The 19,833-nt window shown below is 38.8% G+C and overlaps 1 protein-coding gene across 4 annotated transcripts in view; it reads right to left on the bottom strand.

Moving 5' to 3' along the window:
• LOC126458591 (protein CLEC16A homolog) overlaps nt 1–19,833 on the bottom strand; it is a 243,512-nt gene that overhangs the window by 190,314 nt on the left and 33,365 nt on the right. For all 4 annotated transcript variants that reach the window (XR_007585664.1, XM_050095734.1, XM_050095735.1 and 1 more), the window contains exons 4-9: nt 19,339–19,487; nt 16,134–16,363; nt 15,856–16,045; nt 13,477–13,650; nt 1,462–1,609; nt 1,268–1,381 (exon numbers count right to left, since the gene is read on the bottom strand). Coding sequence is in view for 3 of the 4 variants with exons in the window: in XM_050095734.1 (XP_049951691.1) it covers nt 1,268–1,381; nt 1,462–1,609; nt 13,477–13,650; nt 15,856–16,045; nt 16,134–16,363; nt 19,339–19,487 (1,005 nt within the window). In the remaining variant the exon portion in view is untranslated. The remainder of the gene's footprint in view (nt 1–1,267; nt 1,382–1,461; nt 1,610–13,476; nt 13,651–15,855; nt 16,046–16,133; nt 16,364–19,338; nt 19,488–19,833) is intronic.

Raw genomic sequence — 19,833 nt, 5'->3', positions numbered from 1 at the left:
CCTTTTTTCCCCCTAAGGTAAGTCTTTCCGCTCTTGGGATTGGAATGACTCCTTACCCTCTCCCTTAAAACCCACTTCCTTTCGTCTTCCCCTCTCCTTCCCTCTTTCCTGATGAGGCAACGCCGGCCGAAGTGGCCGAGCGGTTCTAGGCGCTACAGTCTGGAACCGCACGACCGCTACGGTCGCAGGTTCGAATCCTGCCTCGGGCATGGATGTGTGTGATGTCCTTAGGTTAGTTAGGTTTAACTAGTTCTAAGTTCTAGGGGACTTATGACCACAGCAGTTGAGTCCCATAGTGCTCAGAGCCATTTGAACCATTTTTGATGAGGCAACAGTTTGTTGCGAAAGCTTGAATTTTGTGTGTATGTTTGTGTTTGTTTGTGTGTCTATCGACCTGCCAGCGCTTTTGTTCGGTAAGTCACCTCATCTTTGTTTTTTTTTAAATATATATATATATATATATATGCTCTGCTGTTCAATTATATTATGACTGCTTGTCACTATGCCAGTTAAACACATGAGAAATAATGTACCAATTACTGAATATTACCAAACATACATGGTACGATAAACTTATCTTGAATATTATTCATGTCCACTTAAATTCAAGAGGTTTAAAGAACTGCAAAGTATATTACTGAAGGAAGTCGTGCAGTAAAAATTCAATGCTTAGGTTTCCAAATTTATTTACTCATTCTTTAGTGTCGGTTGTTTCACGTCCACCTACAGAAAGTATGTAAATATTTAGATTTACCCTACAACAGTTAATAGAAGTAATGCTTACCACTCCATACCAATACTTTCTTCTCAGAGGTGCGTGAAAAGTCAATAATGTCAACATCCATTTTAAGTATCAGTTCCTGTTTGATGGGACAAATTATTGTGTTCTAATAAGTGTTTCAAAGAGCAATACACACATATGGAGGGAGAGCATCTGGAATTCTATTTGCTACATATAATATAATTAAATTAGCACCTCATGTACACAAGTGTGAAAACATCCTAAACTGGTAACAGTTAGTAAAATAGATTTGAAAAGCTAGACAATGACTTGACCTGTAGCTGACAGATGTACGGCATGTAAACATAAGCAACACATTAATAAACTTTATGTGAGTGGTTGTCTTTCCTCATTTTTATTTATTAGTTCCATCTTGAAATTCTTTATGGTAGCAAATAGTGACTGATTGGTGCAAATCTTCCCTCAGCAATTAAATTCAAGTGCAGTTATTCTAAAAAAAAAAAATTTTATGTTGCTGCTCCTTACCTAGTGCCAAGCGCTCTTTTTCTTCATCTGTTATGTTGACATTAAGGTCAGTAGAATCATCATCAGGATACTCACTCAATGTATTGTCATTGCTCTCTTGATTTTCTGTAGTTTCTGAAAACAAGGTTTCACGTTCTTAAAATATATACATCTACAAACAAAGTGTTGACAATATAGATCGGAATACTGCCTACTTTTTTCAAGACAGGAATTTGTTCCCAATACAGCATCAGTACCAGGCGATGCATCACTTTCCTTTGTAATATCAAGTGCGCTTGTTTCCAAAGATTTTTCCAGTGTCTCTGTTGGTGGAACAAACCCAGGTTTTATCGTTCCAGTGACCTGTCTCCAGATGAAAACAAAAATTAGTTGGAAACAATATATGGTTGAAGAGAAGGTGTGCAAAATTATTTCTTACTTGTTCCCCAATCAATTCCGAGTAGCCCTGTAAATGAGAGTCAATTACTGTTGACATGAAACATGAAATACGATAAAGTCATGAAGAGGATCGACTGCTACTAGAAGATGTCAAGTCGCAGACAGGCACAACATAAAGACTGCGATAGATTTTAGCTTTCAGCCAAAAAGGAGTAGTAGTCTGAGCTTTTTAGTATTTATGGTCATGAAGAAATAAAAAGGTGAGCGTAATATTCAGTAATTATAGCTCATGAGCAAATCTGTCATCTAAATTGAGGAACATTGCAAATGTCCCCAATAAGGTCTTAGTTCCTCTGTGTTCTACATCTACATCTACATCTACATCTACATTTATACTCCGCAAGCCACCCAACGGTGTGTGGCGGAGGGCACTTTACGTGCCACTGTCATTACCTCCCTTTCCTGTTCCAGTCGCGTATGGTTCGCGGGAAGAACGACTGTCTGAAAGCCTCCGCGCGTGCTCTAATCTCTCTAATTTTACATTCGTGATCTCCTCGGGAGGTATAAGTAGGGGGAAGCAATATATTCGATACCTCATCCAGAAACGCACCCTCTCGAAACCTGGCGAGCAAGCTACACCGCGATGCAGAGCGCCTCTCTTGCAGAGTCTGCCACTTGGGTGGAAAGCTAAAACGAGAAGCTCTGTTGAAAATCTAGTAGAGGCTGTCACAAGGCTGCCCGATAGGGCGTGGGTATTGATGGGTGCCCCACAACCCACTAGCAGGCAGGCACAGCTAATACAGCTACCCACCAGATGGTCCTACCACAGACATTAAGCGAATGCACAAACCATTTGGGCAATCCCTCCCGGAGGTATTCGGCTAGTGTAGGAGAATCATATAAGCTATACCCCAGCAGCCTTACTGCCTGCGCTTCATCTGCTTGCCCTCTCCTGACCATCTGTTCCAGGGTTGCCCAGCTGCCCACCAACAGGTACATGAAAGGGAACAGCCTAACCTACACTATCTGGTCAATTTAAGGGTGCCCTTGAAATGTACAAGCATACACAACACATAGGTAGCTAATAGGGCAGGTTAATACCAATGTCACGAATGTGAGGGACCTTTAATTCAATCAGAAAGACCCATATTTGGGTCCCATACACACTTAAATGAAGTACAACCGAAAGTCAGCAGTGGGTCAAGAGCGGATGGGAATATATGCCCTAACAAGTAAGAAACAGAAAAATGTACACCTGGCATTAGTCAATCGCAGGAATCTTCAAGGTAACAACCCTGAGTTACCTCCCATTTATTACAGCAAGTAACACACACACATGCATACGTGAAAATCTGCATATTAACATGAAAATTACAGTAATGTCTATTACAATTTACTATAAACTGGAAGACACAAATATTTAGAACGTGAGGTAAACACAAAGATCACTGCAAGCTTTTTGCAAAGGATTTCCAAACATTACTTGATCACATGGTTAGATAAATTATTTATGAGGGAAACCAATTGTATGGCAACAAGCAAGCCCAAAACTTTCAATTCACTGACCATACAAACAAGAATAGTCACCACAAGCTTACTGAAGCATCACTGATTACTGGCGTTGAAGGAAAATACTTCCTTGAAGTAAAATATTTTTGGTTCAAAAGTGTGTCAGGAAATGATTACAAATTGCCTAGCCAGCCAGCATCAATGACTGAGCTCTTGCAAGAACAATATCAAGGACCCACAATATTTTAGACAAAGTGCTAAATTTGTTTGTGCAGTGAAAGATAATAGGCTAAATGATGGAAAGGAATCATGTTTGTTCAATAATAATATTAGAAAATTACTACAAAAGCAGAGATAACTGCATAGCAGATTCAAATGAAACCAAAAGTCCTTACCGGCAAAGAAAAGCTGGAAAAGCCAAAGAAAAAATTAGAATGGCTGTTTGAGACATTTTTGATTAAGATTACAGTTTAATGCCCCTTTGACAGCCAAGTCACATTAAGCACAAGCTCAGATATGGGCATGGATGAAGAATGAAATTGGCTATGTCCTTTTTAAAGCAAATCAATTGTTACAACGGCAACAAAATGGAATGAGATAAAATAGAGGCCAAAGTACTACATTTTGCCTTCCGAAATTGCTTCACTGAAGAAGATAACAACATGGTTTCCATTTTTCATTACCAAATGGATAGGGCAATAAGAGATGTCGAAACCTATATTACTACATGGCTAACCGGAGCATGGTCTCCCAGTCCCGGCTGCAGGATGCCTATCTAATGGCTTCAGGGGGAACAAAAATTTGATTTTCAATATATAGTTTAATTATTGATCAAATTGTAAATGCTGGCATAATCTATTTATTAAGAGGTGCAACATTGTGTTAAGGTGTCACAGTAAGACATGTATTACAGTGAGAGACTGTGTATACGTCTTGAGGCAGAACAACTTTTAATTTTAAATCTTTTCTAAATTTTTTTCTCACTCACTTGTTAACATCTAGTATTTAACACAATAACTCATCTGTAACATAATCAGATGTTTAAAGCTGTTTTGTACAAGAGAGTTGGGTCCTTAACACTTTTGAAATGTGTGACATAGCTTCTACAGCAGGCAGATTTACTCTGAAAAGAAGACCCAGCTTTGTAAAGGTATCCCAACATTTGCTTTACTTCTGTTATCTACATAAAGGTATTTAGTGAAGCCTGTACTACCACAATAAAAATACAACTTGAAGCACCTGTAATTCTTATTGGCAGGAATGTTACTTGCTTTGCGGCATGCTGATTCTTCTTATTGGTTCACACAATGCCTCAGAAGGCCACACACAAAGCAAAGGGCCTCAGTAGTTGCCTGTGTTGTCAGCGTCACTTGATGAACAAATTTCTAGTTTCAAAAGCAATAACAGTAAGCTATTTGTTTTGTCACATATTTTCTGTAAGTGTACGTATTGTCTACTGTACACAAGGAAGCTAATTTTTAAGATATGTGCTATAGAAAAAGAAGGCATCTGTGATGATGCAGAGTCAGCAAGCCCTAATGATGAAGCTGCTAATGTTGATACTGCATCAGAGATCCCTCTGCCTCAACTTAGCAATCTGCCTGCTTTGACTGGGCAGTGGACAGATGACGTTCCACAGCTTCCAATTTTTGAAGAATCAAGTGGAATTCAAATTGACTAGTACACTCGCATGTTTGATCATTTTACCTACTTTTTTGGTAAAGAACCGCTGAAGATGGTAAAATGAGAGACAAATCGCGTACTAGAACATATCTTGGCAAGCTAAATGCAACAGGGAACCTCAAGCCACATTTCGTTTGGCACAAGTCAAGTATTGTGAAACTCGGTGGACTGTAGAAGTTTTTGGTGTTGTTTTACAAATGTGCCTCATTAGAAAACCGAAAATGACCAAATACTGGTCGCAGGACAGTGTTTATCGTGAGACCATTTTTTGCCAATTCTGCAAATTTTACATCTCATAGATAATGTGACTTTAATTTTTTTTAAATCAAGAAGTACACAATCCTATTCATCAGGTGTGACCCATCTTTGACATATTCGTGACAAAAAGCGAAAGTGCGTACGAAAAAAAGAGAAAATCTCACAGTAGATGAAGCAATCTGCCCTTTTCACAACAGACTTATTTCAAAGTCTACATGAAAATTAAGTGTGAGAAACATGGCATAAATTGTTTCACATTTTGAAACGAGAAATATATTCTGGTAGTCACGCAAATGCTAATAATAACATTCTGCAGAGTAAACAGACTGTGAGAAAGTTTCTATGGTAAAGGCCATACTCTACACACGGGTCATTTTTACATTAGTACTGATCTACTCCAATCATTTATGGAGCAACAAAACCAGAGCAGTGATTACAGTAATGAAATATAGCTAAAGATCATGTAGCACAGAGACTGAAAAAAAAAAAAAAAAAAAGAACTTTATTTTCATAGATGAGACCTTCTGCTATTTGTGAAGTGGTAAAACACTAGGGAAGTACTTATTTTGACAACAAAACATAAGATCATGAATATGACATTTCGTAATGATGTGGAACGTGCCACTTTAACATAAATTTTCTTTACACAAAATAACTACTTAAATTTTTTCAGTTACTACTTCATGTCTAAGAATTCATCTATTGAGTAGAAGGAGTTGTCATTCAGAAATTCTTTTAATTTGCTTTTAAATGTTGGTTGGCTATCTGTCAGACTTTTAATACTATTTGGCAAATGACCAAAGATTTTTGTGTCCGCATAATTCACCCATGTCTGTGCAAACTTGCAGATGCAAATGCTTGACAAACAAATGCTTGGAATGTTTTGCTGGCAGTGTCATAGTCATACAATTAAATTATTTGCTAACATCTTAAAAATATTCAGTTTCTTTTATCTCTCCCATGTAAAAGTTCTCCGACTGAATGAATGAATGAATGAAAGACTGTGAAAAGTGTTGAGAATGTCAAGGTAGAGAACATTATTATCAATCACCTAACTTTTATCTTAAAATGAAATCTCATATCTAAGTTCCAGATTGAATTTAATCTCCATGATATAAAAACTGGACCTTTATCAGAATTTGACTTAAATTTTAACTTATTCTGCACAGTAATTTTTCACTGTGGATTCACTGCACCACGAACTGACAAGTATTACAATTAACCAAAATACACACATCAAAAAAAGTTTTGCATCATCTCGGCTCCAAGAGTTCCAGAACCTGTACAGAAAATTGGAATAGAGATCAACACAAACATCATTTCCGCCCTTTATATTGCTCATGAAAACCACACATTTCATGTTGTACAACCCTACAGCGAGACCTTCAGAGGTGGTGGTCCAGATTGCTGTACACACCGGTACCTCTAATACATAGTAGCAGGTCCTCTTGCATTGATGCATGCCTTTATTCATCGTGGCATACTATCCACAAGTTCATCAAGGCACTGTTGGTCTAGAGTGTCCCGTCTCTCAACAGCAATTCAGCGTAGATCCCTCAGAGTGTTTGGTGGGTCACATCGTCCATAAACAGCTGTTTTCAATCCATCCCACACATGTTCGATAGGGCTCATGTCTGGAGAACATGCTGGCCACTCTAGTCGAGTGATGTCACTATCCTAAAGAAAGTCATTCAAAAGATGTGCACGATGGGGGCACGAATTGTCATCCATGAAGATGAATTGTTCAGAAGATGGCAGTCACATATCATATAGCCATTACGGCGCCTTCCATGATCACCAGTGGCATACGTCGGCCCCACATAATGCCACCCCAAAACAGCAGGGAACCTCCACCTTGCTGCACTCGCTGGATAGTGTGTCTGAGGTGTTCAGCCTGACCAGGTTGCCTCCAAACAAGTCTCTGACAATTTTCTGGTTGAAGGCATATGCAACATTCATCGGTGAAGAAAACGTGATGTCAATCCTGTGCGGTCCATTTGGCATGCTGTTGGGCCCAATTGTACAGCGCTGCATGGTGTCATGTTTGCAAAGACGGACAATGCCATGGACGTCGGCAATGAAGTAGTACATCATGTAGCCTATTGCACACAATTTGAGTCATAACACAACATCCTGTCGCTGCACGAAAAGCATTATTCAACATGGTGGCATTGCTGTCAAGGTTCCTCCGAGCCATAATCCATAGGTAGCGGTCATCCACTGGTGTAGCAGCCCTTGGATGGCCTCAGCGAGGCATTTCATCGACAGTTCCTGTCACTCTGTATCTCCTCCATGCCCGAACAACATCACTTTGGTTCACTCCGAGACGCCTGGACACTTCCCTTGTTGAGAGCCCTTCCTAGCATAAAGCAACAATGTGGATGGGATCGAATCGCAGCATTGGCCGCCGTACCACGGCATTGACCGTCTAGGCATGGTTGACTACAGACAACATGAGCCGTGTACCTCCCTCCTGGAGGAATGACTGGAACTGATCAGCTGTTGGACCCCCTCCATATAATAAGTGCTGCTCATGCATGGTGGTTTGCATCTTTGGGTGGGTTTAGTGACATCTCTGAACATTCAAAGGGACTGTGTCTGTGATACAATGTCCACAGTCAACGTCTATCTTCAGGAGTTCTAGGAACTGGGGTGATGAAAAACTTTTTTTGATGTGTGTATTTGTATCAACTTCTTCTTCAACATTAAAAACACATGTTAATAATTGCAGTAACAAGCTGCACTCCAGTCTCTCCCAAGTAAAGACATTATCGCAAAATGCCAATTCTTTTTTTTTTTTTGCTGCCTAAGCGGAGTTGAGATCGACACTGGGTCAGACTGTGAAATAGTCTGGATAAAGCTGTCAGACAAGGATTGACCATTGTATTAGGATGTTTTTATAGACCACCAGCATCCACAACAAACGTCGCAGAACGTTTCAGGGAAGGTCTTGAGTACATAGGAAGTAAATATCCAAATTATCCATTAGTTATAGGTGGAGGCTTTAATCATTGACTGAGAAAATTACACATGTATCCCAGGGGGCAGAAGCAAAGATTCATGAGAAGTTATTCTAGGAGCACTCTCAACATACAACCTTGAGCAGTTTGTTAGAAAACCAACTCGAGACGGGAACATATTAGATATCTTGGCGACAAATTTTGAGGAAGTTAATCTAGAAAACAGTATTAGTGACCATAATGTCGTTGTGGCTTCTATGTCAGTGGAAGTTGCAAAAACACCAAAGAAACAGCATAGAGTTTTCTTGTTTGGGAAAGCAAATAAAAGTGTCATTAATGAATATCTTCATAGTCAGTTCCAAGCATTCAACGTGGGACACAAAGATATTGAGCATCTTTGGTCGGAATTTAAAGGTATTGTACACCAAGGTCTAAGAGAAGTATGTGCCTAGCAAAAATATAGGGGAGGGAAAGCACCCACCTTGGTACGACAAATTTATTAGGAAGTTGCTGAGAAAGCAGAGAATGTTGCACAGTTGTTTTAAACGTAGTCACTGCCCCACTGACAAACAGAAATTATGCGAAATGAAAGCAGCTGTCAGAAGGGCAATGAGAGATTCTTTTAACAAATTTGAAAGCAACATTTTATCTGCAGATTCTAAAAATAACCCCAAAAAATTTTGGTCATACATAAAATCTATGAACACTACAAATAATTCAATACCTTCTATTGCTGACAGTACAGGTAATATAACTGATGATGATAAACAGAAGGCCAAAATTATAAACCTAGTTTTCAAAAACTCGTTTACGGTAGAGGACTGCAGCACCATTCCCACTTTCAATCATCGAACAAACACAAGGATGGCTGACATAGCGTTTAGTGTATTTGGGACTGTAAAACAGTTAAGATCCTTAGACGCCAGAAAGGCATCTGGTCAGGCCGGTATCCCCGTAAGATTTTATGTTGACTATGCTACAAATATAGCACCATTCTTATCCATCATGTATCCGAGATCATTGGAACAGCAGAAAGTTCCCCAGAACTGGAAGAAGGCCCAGGTCATAGCAATCTATAAAAAGTGTAGAAAACTGCATGCACATATGTATGTTGTTGTTGTGGTCTTCAGTCCTGAGACTGGTTTGATGCAGCTCTCCATGCTACTCTATCCTGTGCAAGCTTCTTCCTCTCCCAGTACCTACTGCAACCTGCATCCTTCTATATCTGTTTAGTGTATTCATCTCTTGGTCTTCCTCTACGATTTTTACCCTCCACAGTGCCCTCCAATACCAAACTGGTGATCCCTTGATGCCTCAGAACATGTCCTACCAACCGATCCCTTCTTCTAGTCAAGTTGTGCCACAAACTTCTCTTCTCCCCAATCCTCTTCAATATCTCCTCATTAGTTATATGATCTACCCATCTAATCTTCAGCATTCTTCTGTAGCACCACATTTCGAAAGCTTCTATTCTCTTCTTGTCCAAACTATTTATCGTCCATGTTTCACTTCCATACATGGCTACACTCCATGCAAATACTTTCAGAAATGACTTCCTGACATTTAAATCTATACTCGACATCAACAAATTTCTCTTCTTCAGAAACGCTTTCCTTGCCATTGCCAGTCTACATTTTATATCCTCTCTACTTTGACCATCATCAGTTATTTTGCTCCCCAAATAGCAAAACTCCTTTACCACTTTAAGTGTCTCATTTCCTAATCTAATTCCCTCGGCATCACCCGACTTAATTCTACTACATTCCATTATCCTCGTTTTGCTTTTGTTGATGTTCATCTTATATCCTCCTTTCAAGACACTATCCATTCCGTTCAACTGCTCTTCCAAGTCCTTTGCTGTCTCTGACAGAATTACAATGTCATCGGCGAACCTCAAAGTTTTTATTTCTTCTACATGGATTTTAATACCTACTCCGAATTTTTCTTTTGTTACCTTCACTGCTTGCTCAATATACACATTGAAGAACATCGGGGAGATGCTACAACCCTGTCTCACTCCCTTCCCAACCACTGCTTCCCTTTCATGACCCTCGACTCTTTATAACTGCCATTTGGTTTCTGTACAAATTGTAAACAACCTTTCGCTCCCTATATTTTACCCCTGCCACCTTCAGAATATGAAATAGTATTCCAGTCAACATTGTCAAAAGCTTTCTTTAAGTCTACAAATGCTAGAAACTTAGGTTTGCCTTTCCTTAATCTAGCTTCTAAGATAAATCGTGGGGTCAGTATTGCCTCACGTGTTCCAATATTTCTACGGAATCCAAACTGATCTTCCCCAAGGTTGGCTTCTACCAGTTTTTCCATTCGTCTGTAAAGAATTCGAGTTAGCATTTTGCATCCGTGACCTATTAAACTGATTGTTCGGTAATTTTCACATATGTCAACACCTGCTTTCTTTGGGATTGGAATTATTATATTCTTCTTGAAGTCTGAGCGTATTTTGCCTGTCTCATACATCTTGCTCTCCAGATGGTAGAGTTTTGTCAGGACTGGCTCTCCCAAGACTGTCAGTAGTTCTGATGGAATGTTGTCTACTCCCGAGGCCTTGTTTTGACTTAGGTCTTTCAGTGCTCTACCAAACTCTTCACGCAGTATTGTATCTCCCATTTCATCTTCATCTACATCCTCTTCCATTTCCATAATATTGTCCTCAAGTACATCGCCCTTGTATAGACCCTCTATATACTCCTTCCACCTTTCTGCTTTCCCTTCTTTGCTTAGAACTGGGTTTCCATCTGAGCTCTTGATATTCATACAAGTGGTTCTCTTTTCTCCAAAGGTCTCTTTAATTTTTCTGTAGGCACTATTTATCTTACCCCTAGTGAGATAAGCCTCTACATCCTTACATTTGTCCTCTAGCCATCCCTGCTTAGCCATTTTGCACTTCCTGTCAATCTCATTTTTCAGACGTTTGTATTCCTTTTTGCCTGCTTCATTTACTGCATTTTTATATTTTCTCCTTTCATCAATTAAATTCAATATTTCTTCTGTTACCCAAGGATTTCTACTAGCCCTCTTCTTTTTACCTCTACTTGATCCTCTGCTGCCTTCACTACTTCATCCCTCAAAGCTACCCATTCTTCTTCTACTGTATTTCTTTCCCCCATTCCTGTCATTTGTTCCCTTACGGTCTCCCTGAAACTCTGTACAACCTCTGGTTTAGTCAGTTTATCCAGGTCCCATCTCCTTAAATTCCCACCTTTTTGCAGTTTCAATCTACAGTTCATAACCAATAGATTGTGGTCAGAGTCCACATCTGCCCATGGAAATGTCTTACAATTTAAAAACTGGTTCCTAAATCTCTGTCTTACCATTATATAATGTATCTGAAACCTGTCAGTATCTCCAGGCTTCTTCCATGAATACAACCTTCTTTTATGATTCTTGAACCGAGTTGTGCTCTGTGCAAAATTCCACCAGGTGGCTTCCTCTTTCATTTCTTAGCCCCAATCCATATTCACCTACTATGTTTCCTTCTCTCCCTTTTCCTACTACGAATTCCAGTCACCCATGACTATTAAATTTTCTTCTCCCTTCACTATCTGAATAATTTCTTTTATTTCATCATACATTTCTTCAATTTCTTCGTCATCTGCAGAGCTAGGTGGCATATAAACTTGTACTACTGTAGTAGGCGTGGAATTCGTGTCTATCTTGGCCACGATAAGGCATTCACTATGCTGTTTGTAGTAGTTTACCCGCACTCCTATTTTTTTATTCATTATCAAACCGACTCCTGCATTACCCCTATTTGATTTTGTATTTATAACCCTGTATTCACCTGACCAAAAGTCTTGTTCCTCCTGCCACCGAACTTCACTGATTCCTACTATATCTAACTTTAACTTATCCATTTCCCTTTTTAAACTTTCTAACCTACCTGCTCGATTAAGGGATCTGACATTCCACGCTCCAATCCATAGAATGCCAGTTTTATTTCTCTTGATAACGACGTCGTCCTGAGTAGTCCCCATCCGAAGATCCGAATGGGGGACTATTTTACCTCTGGAATATTTTACCCAAGAGGACACCATCATCATTTAACCATACAGTAAAGCTTCATGCCCTTGGGAAAAATTATGGCTGTAGTTTCCCAGACATAAGGACCTTTCTAGACTCTGAGAAGCTCATCTGCAGAAACCAGCACAGTTTTAGGAAACAGCGGTCATACAGGACACAGCTGGCCTTCTTTGTGCATGATATACAACAGGCTCTAGATACCGGCTCCCAGGCTGATGCCATATTTCTCGACTTTCAAAAGGTGTTTGACTCAGTGCTGCACTGTCGCTTGCTCCAAAAAGTGCGAGCCTACAGTCTACCTGATGACATATGCGGCTGGATAGAAAATTTTCAATCAGGCAGGGAGCAGTATGTCGTCCTGAACGGGGTGACTTCAACAGAAACAAGCCTAACTTTAGGTGTGCCCTAGGGCAGCGTAATAGGTCCACTGCTTTTTACGATTAACATAAACAATCTGGTTGATGGTATTGACAGCAGCATGAGACTGTTTGCTGATGATGCTGTAGTCTACAGGAAAGTAGTATCACACGAAAGTTGTGAACAAACAATGAGGATTTGCAGAAAATAAATGTGTGGTGTAATGACTGGCAGTTATCTCTCAATATTATTAGTGTAACCTACTGCATATAACACGGCAAAAATCCCCATTAATGTACAAGTACAAAATAAATGCCCAGTCTTTGGAAGCGGTAACATCTGTCAAGTATCTGGGTGTGACTATTCAAAATGATCTCAAATGGAACGATCAGATTATACAAGTAACAGGTAAGGTGAACTCTAGATTGTGGTTTATTGGTAGAATCCTGAAGCGATGCAGTCCTTCAACAAAGGAAATAGCTTACAATACGTTAGTTTGTCCAGTCTTAGAGTATTCTTCGTCTGTATGGGACCCTTACCAGATGGGTCCGATTGAAGAGATTGAGAAGAGAAGAGCAGCAAGATTATTGACTGTACATTTAGCCATCGCGAGAGCGTTACAAATCTCATAGAAAGTTTGAAGTGGGACAAACTTGCAAATAGAAGGCGCGCTAAACAGAAGGGGCTGCTCACTAAATTCCGAAATCCAATCTTCACCAAGGATATAGAGCATATATTATTACCACAAACTTTCAAATCACACAATGATTACCATTCAAAGATAAGGGAAATTATAGCTCGCACTGAGGCGTTCAGACAGTCGTTTTTCCCTCGCACAATTCGCAAATGGAACAGACGAGGGGGAAATATGACTTTGGCGCGAACTGTGCTCTCCGCCACACACCGCTTGGTGGCTAGCGGAGGATTTATGTAGATGTAGATATTTTCTACAGAAAGCATGAAACAGAGGGCAGGGTACTACAATACATAAACATTTAACATAAGCAATGAGTAACTTACCTGAGCCCGTCTATAAGTTGCAAGTTTATCAGAAGCTCCTTGAGAAAAAATTTCCATGTCACCATTGAGTATTATCCACGCTAACACTTGAACCAGTGGCTTGTGAGTGATTATAAGGAAAACTTGTGACAACAGGAATAATGAAACAACACTGCTTACATGGGGCTTCGTATCCTGCAGAAAGGGACAAAAAAGTGAAAACTTATCATCATTGAATATGTTGTAATTTTCAACCATAATTAAACTAAAAATTTAACACACCAACCAGAAGGAACTGATATAATTATTTTTAGTCATTTCCTTCCTGTCAAATTAGTAATTTGGCAACTATGTACAGTTTGGTGAAATCTCAACATGCTTAATTTGAAGATGTCATATCACAGGGTGCTAAAAAGCTAAAAAAGGCCTGTAAACATATGCCCAAAAGCAAATTTTTATCGAAACATGAGTTGCCACTCATTCTTATACATCTTTCAGACATTCTTGTCAATGAATCACAAATTAATGCAAACAGGACAAATATTCCTGTAATGTGTGTACATTATCAGTCAATGTGGAAAACACTGATGCTCTAAAATTTTCCCAAAGCCAAAAATTTTAAGGGACCAAGATCAGGTGAACAGAGAGGCCATGCTACTGAAACTCTTTGACCAACCCACTCTTCATTAAATGTTTGTGTTAAGTTCTGTCACTTGAGGCATATAAAATAAGGTGGGGCACAATTGTTCATAAACTTCACCCACTGTCTTTCTGCAAGAGAAACTTTCTCCAATAGCACAGGGGATTTTTCGCACCCAAGTTGGTGATAAACAGTGCCTGTTAATTTGTCTGGGAAAGTAAATGGTTCTATGAATCTGTTACCAAAATTCCGGTGCACACACTGACACTAACGTGAGCCTGATGCCTTGTTTCCATGCAGTTTATATGTGTAAAGTAACTACTTGCTAAGAATAGACCACACAAGAATATAGTTTATGTCTTCAGCAGCACCAGTCCTGCCACACATATTTCAGGATCATCATCTACTCATTGCACTACTAACTCTTCCATATTCGGGGTGTGAACTGTGTGATGTCTAATGTGATCCCTTGTTGTGTTGACTATGATCCCACAACTGAAAGTTGCTGGAGCAGCTTGCTGAACCCCCCCTACAGATGGAATGCAGAAAAAAGTATGTAGTTTGGCATACATTAAACATACTGTAGATGAAATTTGTTGGCTAAGCCAGCAGAATACCTTGCCTGTCATTTCTCACATGGAATAATAGCACTCAATTTCACTTTTTACATTATTCACACTTCACAGAATCACTTATCTCATTCTCATGCCAATGCAACCTCAGCCTTGAGTCTTCTATTTGTTTGGATATACGTACAAGGGGTGTTCAGTAAGTAACACTACATTTATTTTTCTCTACCACTTTAGGTTCAAAAAATGCAGAACTGGCTGAGGGACATCAAGGAATATTCCCACTTCAGCCCCTATAGTTTCATGAAAATCTGATAGGGGGCAGTTCTATACGTAGCCTTCAAAAGAGCATCTGTAATGACTGTGTGATCCACACAGAGAACTTTCTTTTGGCGGAAAACGATCGTGACAAACATTCACAGGCACTTGCAGAATGTCTACGGATATCTAGCACTGAACAAAAGCATCATGGTGAGCCTCGGGCAAGGCATCTGTCATCATCGCAACAAAGTTGCACAAACCTGTCCAATCTCCCATACGCCGGCCAGCTGCACACAGCTGCGATTCCCACAATACTGGAATGCACCAACACTCTCATTTGAGGTGATCAAAGGATCATAATCAAACACATTGCTGCATAACTGGACGTCTCTGTAGGTAGGTCTCACACAAGTCTGCGCAACCAAGTGGAGCTCACAAAACTTCATTGGACTGTTCCTCCTCATACACCAACACAGCCTGGATCTCACATCTTCCGATTTCCATACATTTGACCCAATGAAGGATGCACTCCTCAGGAAGCAGTATGGTAATGGTGGGGAGGTCATTGATGAAGCAATATGTTGGCTCTGATGATGAGGAGTAGAGTGGTACCAAGCAGGCATACAGGCCCTACCAGTACGCTGGCATAAGGCCATCACATTAAACAGAAATTATTTTGAAAAATACAGTTGTAGGTAAAAGAGTTGGTAATAATATGGTGTACTGAAATCCTGAATAAAACCAACCTGCTTTCAAAGAGAAATGTGTTGCGTTACTTATTGAATGTCTCTTGCAGTCTCTGTGTTCCTCCAAACTGGTTGACATTTATCAACCGTAACAAATTACACTTCTTAGATCTGTAAGCATTAATGTCAACAATGTCTAGTTTCCTCGCATAAATGTTTCAAAGTGAATTCTCAAAATGCTCACCTCAAGCTGTGAATGCCTCCTTCGTTTTGTTAGGGAATACACATATAATGGTATAAGTAGTTTATTCAGTAGATGATCAGTAAGGACTTGATTCAAGTCAGCAATATCCAAACATAAAATATCATTCAGATAATGCAAATGATCCAAATGTTCAGCAACGAGATCTGATAGACGATTCTGACTCTGATGACTGCAACAAAAAAAGTGGTAACCAAAATAACTCAGGAAGAGAAAGATTTTATTGTACACAGTAAGCTTTGAGATTGCACTATACTTACTCAGCATCATTTCGAACACATATATCAAGCTCTAGGACGTGATTGCCAATGAACCAAACAAGGTTTGAAAAATATGGAGCAGCTGTTTTGTCTCGGATAAATTTGAGCATTGATCTGTCTTCTACCCTGTATACATTCAGTGTCAGTGTTCGTACTGCAATACGCACCATGCTCTCTGGGTGGTTGAAAAATTTTATTGCCTCAGTGTACAAAGGGAAATCATTTGTGTGCTGAAAGTGAGACAAAAAAGAGATTAATAAAACACACACACACACACACACACACACACACACACACACACACACACAAGGCCAAACATCTTCAGTGACACTTTTATAAGGCAGCTATTTGACACTATACAAAACCTGTTGTCAATGAAATACGATATGTATCAAGGCAACAACACTGAGTCATGCTGATTTAGGTTTCTTGCTGTTTTCCTACATCATTTCAGACAATTTCCAGGACATCCAAGATATATCCTTCAACAAGGCCACAAATGACCACCTGCCCACTCTTCATTAATCATATGTATATTCATACAACTTTATATATATGACACCTTTTTTACCCTTTTATTAAAGAGGACAAATCCTGTAGTTATAAATGTAAAAAGATACTTGGATGAATAAATTATTGCTACTACTAGACACCAGTTCTTTCATCCACTTAAACCAACACCTGTCAAACTACCAGAAACAAACAGAACATTGAGGGACTGGTTGCATTCATAAGACAACAGACAAAGAGAGAAAAACTGATGATCTCATACACAGACATTTATCATTTCATCACAAACCCATTCAGACAAACTTAAGAGTTAATTCCGCTGTTTCCTGGCTATGAAGAATTCTTTCATGCAAGGTTTCCTGCAACAAGAACCCCTTTCACTTCCTGTACATCTTTATGGTGTGTTAACAGGCCCACATTTTTAAAATCACACATATAGTTGGAAAATTTACAACTAACATTCAGCTACCATATATGTACAGCCCATACAACCAATATGTGTGCCTGATAATTGAGCTGCACTTGTGCCTTGGAGGGTAAATGTGTAGTTATTACATACTATATAATTAAAAGGAAACAAAATAGCTGGTCAGTACTTAAATTCAGGAGGCAAATTTCTAAAAATTGCCAACAGATACAAAAAAATAACAGAAAAGATCCTAACTTACAAAACTGTCAGTTCTTTCCTCAGAAAGGAAAAGAAGGATAGATGGAGGGCAGATCACTTAATAGCCTGGAATTAAAGCAACCCACCTGTTCTATGGACCAGGGGAGACAAAGCTCTAAGCTTCCCCAACCTTCAAACGTTTTCTCCCTGAGGAATAAACTAATCATTCCAAACAATAGTATAGTTGTAAATAGTCTTTACAAATACAGATTTTGTCATATTTTCATTTTACCTTCTCACAGTCTCAAAGGAATGTCAGAGTATTCTGAATTAATAAAAATATTCGATCCAGTTCCCCACTGTCGCTCATTTGACATTCTTCTCTCCCTTTTTAACAGTTCCCTTGCTCCACATGATGTTTTGTTTGCAGTTACTGCTTCTTTATACAAACAACATATTTTTATGTTTGTCTTACAAGCCCTTGTTAAATAATTGTCCCTTCTGTTTACGTCCATACAATCTTCTTTTCTTTTATACAAAACTTATTGCTCAATTTGATCTGGTACGTCTCCCTCTTCTTAAATAAATTCTTGTAAACTTCATTTCCATCTTCTTGCTCAAGAGTCTGTTTATTCTGAGCTTTGCACCTACTCTTACTCTTCATTTACGTGTCTATAATCACTTTTAATTCTCAAACAGTTAAGGATTCTCAAACCTTTACAATTTGTTAAGGAAAGTTCTGGTAGAATGTAAACAATTTAACAATAAAAGAGGCCACATACTGAATAGTACAAGCATTGAGTTGTCAAAAGGTAGCTTTCAGACGAATCCTGTAATGAGATGTAGTATACACATATATGCAAGGGCAAGAAATATTTGTTTGTTACAGCAGCTGAAATGAACAAATGTAGAGGGATGAGCATGGCTGAAATTAACCTCTGTCACCAATGTTTTTCAATCCATGTGTGAAATTGCGAGTAAACTTCAGATACCAAATTCCACACACAGTGGGCACAGTGAAACAATGAAAATGGCACAGAGATGAATGCTTTGCTCTATGTAAAATAAAGCTACCTGCTGTGTAATACTGCATTAAATGTTTTACAGAGCTGAACAGCAACCTTCATTAGGATTTATGTGATTACATTTCAGTACAATTTAAAAAGTTAATGCACAACTCATGTCACCCACTGTGATGCCTGCAAGTTACAGTGCACAAACCAATTACCACAGCACATCAAAGGCTGTAACAATACTGATAAATTTAGCGCATAGTCAGAAGGTGGGACGTACATCAGAATCTTCCAAACTATATACATGTAGAAGAGGATTTAACACATTTTGATGCTTTTTAAATAATTAAGTCCACCAATATTGGCTCTGTAGGTCACTGAAAAATCTTTGAGGCAAGCAAATAAATAACATGGTGAATTTCAGTTGCTTTCAATTAGTAATATCTCATGAAAGAACATTCACATATTTGTGTGCGCAAGCTCATGCCATGGGGGGAACAAGAAGTAGAAAAGATAGAACTGAAAAAGAAGCAAGAGAAAGTGGCCTCAAGAACAAAGTAAATAAAACAAGGATGAAAGCAAAACCAAGCAACAACGGAACAGGAATATAAAAGGAAGAGAAGGAGCAGGTCATGAGATTGAGCCTGCAGTCACATTATCAAAAAGGTCCCAACAAAATATGATGAAAGTTTTGCCAAGATTTTTAAAGATAGGAAATGATCATCATTTGATCTCTCAGTTGCAAGGGCAGAAATAAATGTGAAGTACACAAGGATTGATGGACTAGAAGATATACAATATTGGGGGAAGCGGAAGGAAGAGAAAAAGAGGGTAAAAGAACAAAAACACGTTAACTTGTAACAGACAGCTGTTTGAAGAAGCATGCAAGGTAAAAAAAATGTGTTCTGGAATAGAAATGATGATGAGGAATTGGGAAATCTAAAGAATAAAATAAAGAAATGTCAAAACAAAGTTCACATTATGTTGAGAGGCAAATATATGAAAGGAACATATTCTGACAGTGCCAACAACTAGCAAACAATAGACAAATCTATGCTTATCTAGAAATACGTACCTCATTGTAGAAAAAGTGTACTGTATGAGCATTTAGTTTCAATGAGAGTGTCTTCAGAAATGATATATAGTAAGCCATAACTTCTTCATCAGAGAAATCAAATTTGTGAACTATAATTGAATTTACATGGTTATTGCTCAGGAGGTAATCTGAAAATAAAATTTCAATAACAGTTAGCTTATTTTTTACATCACACTATTATTCACAAAAATAGTCAACATTCAAATGACATAAGCGTACAACAATTAGTTCTTAAAAATTATTAAGTATGAATTTTTTAAGAACTCAGGTGGGAACAAGTAACTCCCAAATAAATCTATGCCAAATCTAAATGTCACAATGTTGAGAAATAACTAGTAACAAATATATTGAACCAGACAGCCTCCATGAGTGTTAATGTTCTTGTGTTTTGAAGCAGATCAGAGATGAACAACTGTGTGATTCAATGTATGTCTGCAAGAGGCGGGCGAGGGGGTGGGGGGGGGGGGCATTGGT

The sequence above is a fragment of the Schistocerca serialis genome, chromosome 2 (assembly GCF_023864345.2).
Source record: "Schistocerca serialis cubense isolate TAMUIC-IGC-003099 chromosome 2, iqSchSeri2.2, whole genome shotgun sequence".
Taxonomy (NCBI): Eukaryota; Metazoa; Arthropoda; class Insecta; order Orthoptera; family Acrididae; genus Schistocerca; species Schistocerca serialis.
This window is presented reverse-complemented; position numbering and strand designations above follow the sequence as displayed.